The following is a 13,579-nucleotide window of genomic DNA, read 5'->3' as shown; positions in this document are numbered from 1 at the left end:
TATTTGAAAGCAAACCAAGTAAAACTCCCAGGAAAGAGAGGTGAGTCACAAATGGACAAACTTAAATACCAAGTCTTTCCTAGCCAGAGTCTTCCCTAGATCACTTTTCAAAATAATTTTTTCTTTAGATAAAAAAAATAAAAATAAATAATGAATAAAATAAAATAAAAATAAAAATAAAACAGTAAAACAAATCCTAACTACAATTCTCCCCCCACACTTAAATCATACATTGTCCTCAATGTAAAAACAATTAATATATGTGTATGATAAAAGTAAGGGAAGAAATACTCCCTCCTCAAGCTTGAGGGTAATTCGGGTGCTGCAAGGTAATCTCTTCCACCGTCTCGTCTTGAGGAATCTCATGAAAGAGCTTTAGACGGTGTCCATTCACCTTAAATGTATTGGTAGATGTCAGACTCTGCAATTCTACAACACCATGAGGGTGGACATGGGTGACCAAAAATGGTCCAATCCATTTTGAACGCAACTTTCCAGGCATGAGTTTTAATCTGGAGTTGAACATTAACACACGCTGGCCGACAACAAACTCCTTTCCAGTGATGAAGTGGTCATGTAGATGCTTGGTCCTTTCCTTGTAGAATTTGGAGTTCTCATATGCCTCCAAACGGATCTCGTCCAACTCTTGCAGCTGAAGTTTTCTCTGTTCTCCTGCCTTGTCATAATCCATGTTGCATGTCCTTATTGCCCAGTAAGCTCTGTGCTCGATCTCCACAGGTAGATGGCAAGCTTTTCCAAAGACAACCCTAAAGGGAGACATCCCAATAGGTGCTTTATAGGCTGTACGATGGGCCCAAAGAGCATCGTCTAAACGTTTACTCCAGTCCTTCCTTGTTGGCTTAACCATCTTCTCCAAAATGCGTTTTATTTCTCTATTAGAGACCTCAGCTTGACCATTTGTTTGTGGATGATATGGTGTGGACGCTCTATGGATCACCCCATATTTCCGAAATAGGACATCGAGTATCCTGTTGCAAAAATGTGTGCCTTGGTCACTGATGATGGCTTTAGGAATCCCAAATCTGCAGAAGATGTTAGATCGAATAAAAGCTGCAACAACATGGGAATCATTAGTTCTTGTGGCTATTGCCTCCACCCATTTGGAGACATAGTCCACAGCAAGAAGGATATAAGTGAATCCAAAAGAAATAGGGAAGGGACCCATGAAATCAATACCCCACACATCAAAGACTTCACAAAATAGCATGGGTTGCTGGGGCATCTGTTGTCTTTGGGAGATGGCAGTGCTTGCTCTTTGACACTTCTCGCATGTGGATGAGACGGTCCATGCATCTTTAAAAATGGTTGGCCAAAAGAACCCACAATCCAGTACCTTTCTTGCAGTACGTTGTGCAGCCAAGTGTCCTCCAACAGATGAAGCATGACAAAAATTTAGCACAGATGGGATCTCTTGGTCAGGAATGCATCTGCGTATGATCTGATCACTGCAGAAACGCCATAAGTATGGGTCATCCCAGACATAGTATTTGGCATCGCTCTTGAGTTTGTGCCTTAGTTGCCAATAGTGGAAAAACAGAAGCAACAAGGTAGTTCACTATGTCAGCGTACCAAGGTATAAGTTCAGATGTGCTAGATAATTTAGAATATGCATTAGATGCTCTGGTTGGACCGTTTACTGATTCCGTTATAAGAAGATGCTCATCTGGGAAATCATCATGGATGGGCTCTGCATCTTGTTCCTTCTCAATTCGACTAAGGTGATCTGCAACATGATTACATGCCCCACTCCTATCTTTAATCTCCAAGTCAAATTCTTGGAGCAGCAACATCCACCTAATCAACCTTGGTTTTGAGTCAGTCTTCTTTAAGAGATATTTCAGGGCAGCATGATCAGTAAAAACAACCACCTTGGATCCTAGGAGATACGATCTGAACTTATCTAAGGAAAAGACAATAGCCAACAACTCCTTTTCCGTGGTGGTGTAGTTAGACTGAGCAGCGTCTAACGTTCTAGAGGCATAATAGATCACATGTGACAAACCATCTACTCTTTGTGCAAGGACAGCTCCAAGTGCATAATTTGAGGCATCACACATGATCTCAAAAGGGAGTGTCCAATCAGGGGTTTTTATAATTGGAGGTGTCACAAGTGCTGCTTTAAGGGCATCAAATGCCTCTATGCATCTTTCTCCAAAATCAAACAATACATCCTTTTGTAGCAAGTTAGATAAAGGTAATGCTATTTTGCTAAAATTCTTGATGAACCGTCTATAGAATCCTGCATGACCAAGAAAAGACCTAACCTCCCTCACAGAAGAGGGATAAGGTAGTTGTGAGATAACATTCAGTTTAGCAGGATCTACTTGAATACCTTTCTCAGAGATAATGTGACCCAACACTGTACCCTGTGTAACCATAAAATGACATTTCTCATAACTTAATACTAAGTCATTCTCAATGCATTTGTCAAGTACTTTGACCAGGTTAGCCAAACAATCATCAAAAGAAGAACCATACAGGCTAAAATCATCCATAAAAATCTCTATGCAATGCTCAATTAAATCAGAAAATATGCTCATCATGCATCGTTGAAACGTTCCCAGAGCATTACATAGGCCAAATGGCATCCTTCTATATGCAAAGGTTCCAAATGGGCAAGTAAAAGTGGTCTTATGTTGGTCCTCTGGTGCTATACATATCTGAAAATATCCAGAGAAACCATCCAAGAAACAATAATGTGTTTTACCTGCTAGACGTTCCAACATTTGATCAATGAAAGGAAGGGGAAAGTGGTCCTTCCGAGTGGCTTGATTCAAGCGTCTGTAGTCAATACAAACTCTCCAGCTGTTCTGCACTCTAGTAGGAATAAGTTCATTATGCTCGTTCTTTATCACTGTTATCCCAGATTTCTTGGGAACAACCTGAATCGGACTCACCCATGTGCTGTCAGAGATAGGGTATATGATACCAGCTTGTAACAGCTTAGTGACCTCCTTCTTCACCACATCAAGAATCTGGGGATTAAGCCTGCGTTGAGGTTGTCTCATAGGTTTTGTCTCTTCTTCTAGTAGAATTCTATGCATACAAATAGAAGGGCCGATACCTGGAATGTCTGCCAACGTCCAACCAATGGCTTTTTTGTGCTCTCTAATCACCTGCAACAGTTTCTGCTCTTGTTCATCAGTTAGAGAAGTAGAAATAATCACTGGAAGTTGCTCCCCTTTTTCCAAATAGGCATACTTAAGATGATCCGGAAGTGGCTTCAGTTCAAGTGATGGCGGTTGGATGATGGACGGTACTGGTCTAGTGCTGAGAGAAACTTTCACAACCTGCAATTCATCATGGTTGATATCATCTGATGTTGCTAAGTGTGAATCAACAACATCTACATCAGTTACAAAACCTAGAAAATCAAACACATTATCATCCACAATATCATCTAAAATCTCAAGATGATACACAGAGTGATCTTCAATTGGGTGTTTCATAGCGTCTAGGATATTGAACTGGACTAAATTGTCTCCAAACTCCATAGTCAGTGTGCCTGCATGAACATCAATCTTGGTGCGGGCTGTCTTCAAGAAAGGTCTGCCCAAGATGATGGTTGTTGAACCAGAATTTGAATCTTCTCCACCCATGTCCAAAATGTAGAAATCTGCAGGAAAAACAAGTTTATTTACTTGAATAAGGACGTCTTCAATAAGCCCTGTAGGTTGGACTGTGCTTCTATTAGCGAGCTGAATGACTATGCCTGTGGGTTTAAGAGGACCAATAGACAAAGAAGTAAACACAGATAAAGGCATAACATTTATAGATGCTCCCAAGTCAAGCATCGCATTTTCAAATAGGTTATTGCCTATTACGCAAGGAATGGTGAAAGTGCCTGGGTCTTTGCATTTTTCAGGAATTGTTACCGCAGGCTTTTCAATTAGAGCAGAAACATTCCTTCCCATGTTTACCTTTTCGTTCCCTTTAAGACGCCTTTTATGTGTGCTTAGATCCTTCAAAAACTTTGCATATTTAGGAATCTGTTTAATAGCGTCTAGCAGAGGAATGTTCACCTCAACCTTTCTGAATGTCTCGAGAATCTCCTTGTCAGTTTTTTCCATTTTTCTGCTCGTCTGAACAACTCTTTGTGGAAAAGGAAGAGGAATAGATGGTCTATCGAGACTAACATTTTCTCCTTGTATATCAACTTCATGAGACGGTCTAGGAGGAGCATCCATGTCATTATTCCTTGTGTTGACCCTTCTTTGATCATCATTTTCTGGAGTAGTAGTAATGTTGGAGGTGTTAGACGATCTCAGTTGATCGTCTACTTTGGTGGATTTTTGCACAGGTGCTTGCAACTGTGTACCACTTCTCAGAGTGATGGCACTAACATTATGTGGATTGATGGCTATCTGGGAGGGAAGCTTATCAGACCCTTTGGAATTCATCTCATTCATAAGAGTGGCTAACTGACCAATCTGATTTTCCAAGTTATGAATGCTTACCTCTGTTCTCTGTACTCTTTCATCTGTTCTTTGTACTATTTCACTTGTTCTCTGTTGGAATTGCGTATTAACTTCAGCCATGTGCTTTATTACATCCTCTAGAGAAGATCCACCTTTTTCTGATACAAAAGTTGGTGGTGGGGATGGTTGTTGTTGCTGTGAGTTACCCCATCTAAGATTCGGATGATTCCTCCAACCTGGATTATACTTATTGGTGGACAAATCATGGTTGAATGGTTGCTGAGGTGGGTTAGATAGTCTACTATTGAAGGGAAAACTAGTAGACTGTCTACCACTATTATAGATGTTTGCAGCATAAGCTTGAGGACATTCAACATTGTTTCCTCCTTCAACTTCTTGAAGAGTGGGGCAAGCATCAGTGGCATGGTTAGCGGTGCAAATTCCACATACCCTTGCAACCATCTGAGGCATAGTTAGTTGCTTCATCATGGATGTGAGATCGTCTAGTTGTGCCTTCATCTGAGCATGATCAGCTGCATAATTGGTTGTCATCTCATGAACTCCACGAACAGGTGCTGCAGAGTTGCTACGTGTTTGGAATTGTTGATTGTTAGAAGCCATGATCTCAATCAATTGTCTTGCAGCGGCTGGCGTCTTGTCAACTAGAGCTCCTCCACTGGCAGCATCTATCATTTGTCTATCAATAGCTATCAGACCCTCGTAAAAATATTGTATTAGAAGTTGTTCATGAATTTGATGGTATGGACAACTTGTACATAGCCTCTTAAATCTCTCCCAGTATTCATAGAGACTTTCTCTATCTTGTTGCCTGATCCCGCATATTTCCTTCCTTATTGATGTGACTCTGGATGCTGGAAAGAATTTTTCAAGGAACACTCTTTTCAACCCTTCCCAATTAGTCACTGATCCTGCCGGCAAATAATATAGCCAATCTTTAGCTGCATCTTGGAGTGAAAAAGGGAATGCTTTAAGCTTGATGTGCTCCTCTGTGACCTCAGCTGGCCTCATGGTGGTGCACACTGTGTGAAACTCCTTAAGATGTTTATGCGGGTCTTCACCTGCAAGGCCATGAAATTTAGGCAGCAAGTGTATCAAACCAGATTTAAGCTCACATTGCTCATCTGGATATTGGATACACATAGTTTGGAAGGAAACATCTGGAGCAGCAAGTTCTCTGAGGGTCCGTTCGTCCATAATTCCAGAGTTAGGACTTCCGACAGTAGTTGGTGATGAACTAGAAGACGAGGTTGTATTAGACATGTATTTCAATTGAATATTCTATTAGACCTCTTAGAGCAAAATCTTTTTTTTTTAAAAAAAAAAAGGAAACAACCCAAGTCAACTCCCAAGAAAGAGAGGTGAGTCACAAATGGACAAACTTAAATACCAAGTCTTTCCTAGCCAGAGTCTTCCCTGAATTGCTTTTAATTTTTTTTTTTAAAAAAAAACAAAGAGTAACAACTGAAGTGTCTACCCTAAATGCAAGATTCTAAAAAAAACTAATGTAATTGCTACACTTAATGCTTAAAAAAATGACAAGAAAAAAAAATGTAAAAATGAATAAATAGGAAAAATAAAAAGATCAATAATAAAAATAAAACAGAAACAAAAATAAATAAAGAATGACAAAAAAAAATAACTAAAAACAGAATATATATATAGATAAAGAAAATAAAAACAAACAAAATAAAGATAAAAGATATAAGAGACAAAATCAAATAAAAACAAATCAAAACAAAATAAAGATAAAAGATATAAGGAAATAAAATAAAAACAAATCAAAACAAAATAAAGATAAAAGATATAAGGAAATAAAATAAAAACAAATAAAAACAAAATAAAGATAAAAGATATAAGAAAATAAAATAAAAACAAATCAAAACAAAATAAAGATAAAAGATATAAGGAAATAAAATAAAAACAAATCAAAACAAAATAAAGATAAAAAGATATATATAAGAGATAAAATAAATAAATAAATAAAAAAGATGTTCTGAATATTATATTTTTTTAATTTTTAATTTTTCGTTTTTTTTTATTTTTTTCGTTTATAAAAAAAATAAGAAAAAAAAAGGTTGAATATTAGATTTTTTAGTTTTAATTTTTTTTTTTTTGTTTTTTAGGGTATACTAAATAAATAAAAACTAATAAGAAGAAAACAAAATTTAAATATGCAAAAAAAAAAATTAGGAAGGAAAAAAAATAAAATTATACAGATAAGAAGAAAAACCTGATAACCAAAATCAAATTGGAATCCCCGGCAACGGCGCCAAATTTGATAGCTGTCGTTTTGCTGTCAAATTAATATGATTCTAGCGTAGACTTGTCTAACACTAGAGAGATGATAATATAGTTGTGGTCAGATGACCCCAAGTCGTCTCCCAACGAATCCAATAGTAATTTCAGTGAATAGAATTCAAAACCTATCTGCAAACAATGAAAATTAGCAATAATAGTAAAGAAATAGGGGTTGTGATCGCTTAGCAAGAAAATATAAATGATGATTTGAATCAGTTAAGAATGCAGATTGACTCCCAAGTTCTTCCACCAATGAATTCTTCACAGGCTCTCTAAAGATTATTCTTTTCTCAATCCTCAGCAGAGCTAAACTAAATTGAACATGCGCCAAACCTAATTCAACTGAAGCTCACCAGTAAAGCATGCGTCTACCGGTTTAATCAATACCCACTTTGTTCCATGCGTATACTCCATGGGAATGCTTATCTCCTCTCTCTTGAATCATGCGCCCAAGAAATTAATTAGAACAATACGAACTAACTAAGAAACCAAAGTTTAAGATAAGGAAGACTCTCAATCATGCGTTCAAGTACAACCTCTCACAAAAACTAGTTTTCCAGGAGATTAGACAATAAAAACAACTGCTATAGAGAATTAAAAATAGAAACTTTTATTGATCAAAACCTCAGAACTCAATGGGGAATCACAAAGGAATCAACCAAAAGGTTTAGCTTTCCATGCGGAGGCAAAAGAATTACAAATAAGAAAAGAAACTAAGAAAATCCTATGAAACTCTCTCTCTTTCTACTTGATGCTTGTGTCCTTTTATAAGGCTTTTCTGCTCCAAGGATCTTGGGAAAATATTGCAGTTTAGATTTTGTAAACAGTTTCCACTTTCCATAATTCTTTTTATTTTGCAGAAGATTTGCTTCCAATTCTGTTTCTGGAATCTTGTAGCTTTTATTTTCTCTTTCTTCTCCAACAGAATTTGTTTTCTGTTTTGATTCAAAGAAGCAACTTGGACTTTTGCATATTTGGCCCATTCACAAAGGTAGATGCTTCAGATCATTTACCCTAAAAACACAAAATTAACAATAATAATAGTTAAGGCCTAAATAAACCCAATTATAAGAATATTAATTAAAACAATGGATTTATTAATTATTATAGTCCAATAATCTATGATTAAGGCTATTAAGTGTGAATAAATATATGCTCATCAGTATGCGATTTACCCAGGTGGAAGAAATATCCTAAGTTACTCCGCAAGGGAATAACTTAGGCGCACAAAGAGAAGCGCTAGAGCCCTTCAAGTAGTGACACGTGAATGGTTAGAAGTGAGTTGCATACCTCCACGTGTCACCATCTGAGAGGGGCGCGGCCCAGATAAAGGTGTACTTCGTACCACTAAAGGTACAGACAAGCGCAATCAAGCGCAGAGACGCGCGGACACGCACAGACACTCACACTCTACTGATTCTGGAGGTACGTTGTCGCAGAAAAGCATAACAGGGTTCTGACACATGCCAGAAAGCCTAACAGAATTCTGTTAGGCCCAGATGCAGGCGGTGCAATAAAACAGAATTAGGGTGAGAGTGAAGAGAGAGAGGAAGAGTTTTCACACACACTACTAGTTTTTCTCATTTGGTGGTTCTGTGATCTAACTTGATCGTCGGAGTGCAAACGGCCGCTAGAGGCGCCGTCTGTGTGTTTTGCAGGTCGCGTTTGGAGATCCTAGAGAAGGTTCTGAGGGTGATTTTGCAGATAACTCAGTCGCGTAGACGGGGCAGAGAGTGCTACAAAGCGATTCCTCCACGTTCCAGTTGTCGACAGGATCATTTCTGTAGGTATGATATGAATTTGATGTGACAAAAAAAAGATAAATTGAAAAAAAAATAACGAGTCTCATATCTAAGGTTTTAAGAGGAGTTTAAGATGGGTGGGGAAAATGCATTGTGAACAAAACTAAACTTACATGATAATAGGAACCAGGTAAGTTGCGTTGCCTTTCTGTAAGGGCGTTTGAAGAGACTTTGTGATTGAAGAGAGTGTTGAAAAGTGAATTTTTGGTGCCTTTCTTGAAGAGACTCTGTGATTGTAGATAATGTTTTTTCAAATTGCACTGAACTAGTTGAACAATCATTTCTTTCTCCCTTGTTTATTGTGGGAGTAGGATATATTTATTGGTATCATTAATTTTAATTATATGTTTATTCTATATTTTTCGACAGGATCTTAATTTGCAAATTGGATTGGAATGGATGAGGAATATATTAACATGCATCCAATGTCATTGAAATGGAAAAATATTGATGTTTTTTATTTGACTATATTTAATGTAGTGGTGTTGTTGTTTGATGTTTGAGTATATTTTGAAATGAAAGAATATTGATGTTTGATGTTTTATCTTAATTAAATTATTGATTTTTTACTATGTTTGAAATGGAAGAAAAGAATAATGACGTTTGATGTTTTATATTAGTAGCAAACATATATTCAATTTTTTATTCAATTATAATCAATTTATATTAATTTTTTTATAATTATTCAATTTTTTAGTAACAATGTAAAAAATAGTAAATATTTTTATTGAATTCTTTTATATTCATTTTTTCAATAACAAACATTTTCATTGAATTTCTTAAAAAAAAACTATATGCGGGCTAACCCGTGGGTTAACCCTTATGCGGGGGCATGACAGAGAAATCAATCCGTGTTCATTACGCAGGGACAGGTCAGCTCGTATTGTCATCCCTAATACTTATCCATTGGAAAAACAGTCTTCAAAACTAAACTAAACTATAATATCATTCTTAAAAACATACAATTTTCATAATTAAGTTACAGTAAAATATATATTAAACAATTTCAAATTTATAACCCAATGAACATAATTATATTAAAGCAATTACGTCATCTGCTTCACTGTGAGGACTTACATATCACTAATCTTGATTTGTAACTAATATAAAGCTAAAAAAAATATAATAATGAAAAAAAAGATGAAAAACTCTGACAACAAACCTTGAGAAAATATCTATTTTCTAATGTATTCCCTCTTTTCGGGACGTCAAAATGAACCCATCCTCCTTCATCGACGCCCACATCAACAATAACATCAATATATTTTACAAAACTTATGGTGGCGGTCCAATCAAAGTGTTCCTTGTCATAAGTCTTTCATCATCACTCATTTTTTTTAATTTCTTTATAAATTTTTTCTTGAACGGAAAAGAAGGTCATGACAACATCCATGTGGCGTGCTTGACAATCGTGGGGTATCGAAACTTTGTACATGTGCAAAAATCTGAATGCTCGTGAGTGTTTGTATTCAAGTAAGGGTTTGGGATATTCTATTTATTTATCTTTCTTCTTCCTCTTCCACCTCTACTTGTTGTAGGAAAATGAAAAACAGAGTAAAAGAAATAAAAACGAGAAACATTAATAATTAAACAATCAAAATTTATATAACCTGCATTGATTGATTAGAATAAAATAAACAATAATGATATTGGTTTAATAAAAAATACCTTTAGATTGGTGAGAATGAAAAAATAAACTAAAAGTTTTTTGTTATTTACATTCATTTTTTTATGTTTCTTTTCTTTTCTCTTCTCAACTTCTTTTTCTTTTTGTTCTTTTTTTGTTTCAGTCTCCTTTTCTCACACTTCTCTCTCAGTTTTTTTTTATTGTGTTTTTTTGTCAAGTTAAAGTAACACCCATCAAACCACGTTTCAACTCAAAGTTAAATTTGACTTGTTCTTTTCAAATAATAAATGTAATGCCTTTGAAACAGTTTCTTTCAAAATTAATATTAACTATTTTTTTAGTTTTAAATTTAAGTAATTATAAAATAATAAGATAACTAAAATAAAATATTAATATAAAGATAAAATAAATAAAAAAATTATTTACATAAAAACAATTTTAAAGATGAGTCCTCATTATATAGGTATAAATTATTATTATATAAAAAAAGTAATTTTTACATGTTGACAAAAATCAATGTTAAAAACTATATACCACAAATTGTGAGTTAAACTGATGTAGTATTCATTTCTGAATTAATTTTCGTCAACTAGAGAAATGTAAAAAAAAAAGTCATTTATGCTGATTTAATAAGTGTATAACATACAACATTAGTTTTTATATATGTTGTAATCTGATATAGAAAATTTCCAACTTTTTAAATCCACTACATCTATATCAATTATATATCTAATATATAATGTCTAGAATAACCTATATAAATATTTTTTAATGGTAATAATTTAAATGTGCACAGTCATTGAGAAATATTTCATTATATGTATAGCCAAACTATATATTACAGATAAACACAACCATGTGAATCACATAGGATTGAATAAATTGTCCAATTAGGAAGAAGAGAATTATGAAGAAGAGAAATGTCAGTTGATTTCAAAGCAAAGACGTAAAATTATGTTTTAAGTAATTGAAGTTCTTCTTTAGGTTTTCAAAATAAATAAATGGGTTTATTTTTAGTAAGTTCTCAAACATGTTATTATAGTTTTCGTAATTTTTTAACGAACGGGTCAAATGATGTTAGTAGGACCACGTTCCGAAAGTGGTGCCATAGAAAAGATAGGTCATGAAAAAGACAAGTCTACAAAATCCCGTGCGAAAGCATTTTTTTTATTTTAATAAAGAACAATTGACTCCTTCCATCTTTTTACAATGCCCTTGACGTTTTTGAACCGACCAATATAATTCACAATACCAAATTATGAATATCTCTATGATCATTTTGTTACTGTAGATGAAAAGTTTTTGACGTTCAAAATTTCACATCAATTAAATATAAAAATATATTTAATTTAATATTATATAAGAATGTGTAAATTTTAATTTTATAAGTTACTTTTATAAAAATAAGTAAACTCAAAAATTTATTTTTTAAATAATATCATAATCATCTAAAATTTATTACACTTATAAAATCATCAAAAGGATTACTTATAAATATATAATTTTACTTATCATCATCATGGATGTGTTATATGAAAGAAAATATTTCATTCATGAGCTACATTTTGTAATTGACTATCACCATAAAAATAATCACTACTACTCCTATCCTATACATTCAAAGATATCCTACACCACTACTACACATAATGATGTGTTGATTCAAAATTTGGTGAATCATAACCGAAGAACAAAATAGATTGTCGCCGCCATTGATATAGTGTTGGCTGAGATAATGGATAAATGGTACAGAAACAATATTGAGAAGCATTGTGATCAAACCTGGATTAATTAAGTGGCAGTGGCACTGTGTTAAGTGTATGGTCCACCAACAAGAGACATGAGCTCAAAAGGAAATAAGGTTGAGCCATGTTAATTTGTTTGTCAACGTCGTACTCTACAATATTCACCACGTGCTCCAAATATTACTATTATTATTTTTTTTATCTTTTTTTTTTTTTTTTTTGGATTAGACTTGTAGAAGAATGTAAAGGTGGCCCTACCGCGTTGTCTCATACCTTGATGCACTGGGGGTGACTCATTTCCATGCCTCTCACACTCCTTTTACGCTCCTTTCCGATCAACACGTTTTCATGCTTAGACCTTCAAATCAAAGTCCTTAACCTACCTCACATCCCCACTCATCACACAACCTATAACTATAAATATAACGCCACTTCCTCCTCCACCTTTGCCGCCGCCAATTTCATTTGATTCAAAACCACAAACTTATGCACACACAGACACACTGAACATGGACATGGACATGGAGAAGCATGCCGTGTGTGGTGGTGCCAGTGATTCGACGAGTGAGCACAAGGTATACAAAGGGGTGAGAAAGAGAAAGTGGGGGAAATGGGTTTCTGAAATCAGACTTCCCAATAGCCGTGAACGCATATGGCTAGGGTCTTATGACTCTCCTGAAAAAGCAGCACGAGCCTTCGATGCTGCCCTTTTCTGTCTGCGTGGTCGCAATGCCAATTTCAACTTCCCCAACACTCCTTGCAGCATGGACACCAATGTGCCTCTGGCTGCTCCCCAATCTCTTACTCCACACGAGATTCAAGAGGTTGCTGCTAAGTTTGCAAACGAGGACCCATTACTACAAAAAAAACCTCTTACACAAGAATCTCAACGTGATGCTGCTGCTGCTGCTTCTGCTTCTGCTGCTGCTGATGGGAATTCTTCATCGTTTGGAGCGATGTTGTGTAAATCTGACAGCGTAGCAGGGAGTAGTTCTAGTACCACCAGCACCCCCACCACCACTGCCTCGTCATGTTCTACTACTATGCATGAATGTGATGGAACGGTGCTGGTGGGCCATGGGGACATGGATTGGACATTCTTGAAAGAGTTTGATTACTCCAACGAAGTTTTTCCCGTTGGATCCGACTATGATCTCTACTTTGAGCTACACAAGATGCACTCAACTTCAGGTGAGTTATTGTATTCCACTCCACCTCCTCCTCCACCTCCTTTTGACGGTTACCAAGAATTGATTGATGCTGAAGAAGATCCCTTTTATCACCAATCATTCCTTTGGAATTGGAACTTTTGATATCACTCCCTACTTTGCTGCCGGATAATCATATATCACTAGATAATTACTGCCCAGAATCTCTCTCTCTCTCTCCCTCTCTCTCTCTATATATATAAATAAACATCCTTAGTCTTTGTATATAAGAATATATATGTGTTGTTTCTAAATAACCATAGAAAGGATAGGGCAGGACATGACACAGGCTTTTGTGAGACCTTACATCCATTGTATCTATCTATGTGGCTAGAGACTAGGTTTTTCCACTGCTATCTATTCCTTAGATTGTCACAGGCTACATAGCATCCATAGATGTTGTCTTACACGTTTTCCTAAATAAAATATTTGTACTTTA

General features: G+C 35.5%; 1 protein-coding gene and 1 pseudogene across 1 annotated transcript; one reads left to right on the top strand and one right to left on the bottom strand.

Annotated features, from left to right (window-relative positions):
• Nucleotides 1-298: 298 nt before the first annotated feature.
• On the bottom strand, nt 299-5,720 carry LOC137822240 (uncharacterized; annotated as a pseudogene).
• A 6,440-nt stretch (nt 5,721-12,160) lies between these two features.
• Nucleotides 12,161-13,579, top strand: LOC137822600 (ethylene-responsive transcription factor ERF016-like). The gene has a single exon (XM_068627509.1). It carries the CDS (start codon nt 12,442-12,444, stop codon nt 13,243-13,245), a length of 804 nt encoding a protein of 267 aa, XP_068483610.1. The 5' UTR covers nt 12,161-12,441; the 3' UTR covers nt 13,246-13,579.

This window comes from Phaseolus vulgaris, chromosome 9 (genome assembly GCF_000499845.2).
Source record: "Phaseolus vulgaris cultivar G19833 chromosome 9, P. vulgaris v2.0, whole genome shotgun sequence".
Lineage (NCBI taxonomy): Eukaryota > Viridiplantae > Streptophyta > Magnoliopsida > Fabales > Fabaceae > Phaseolus > Phaseolus vulgaris.
The sequence above is the reverse complement of the archived record's forward strand: the minus strand, read 5'-3'. Positions and strand labels throughout refer to the sequence as shown.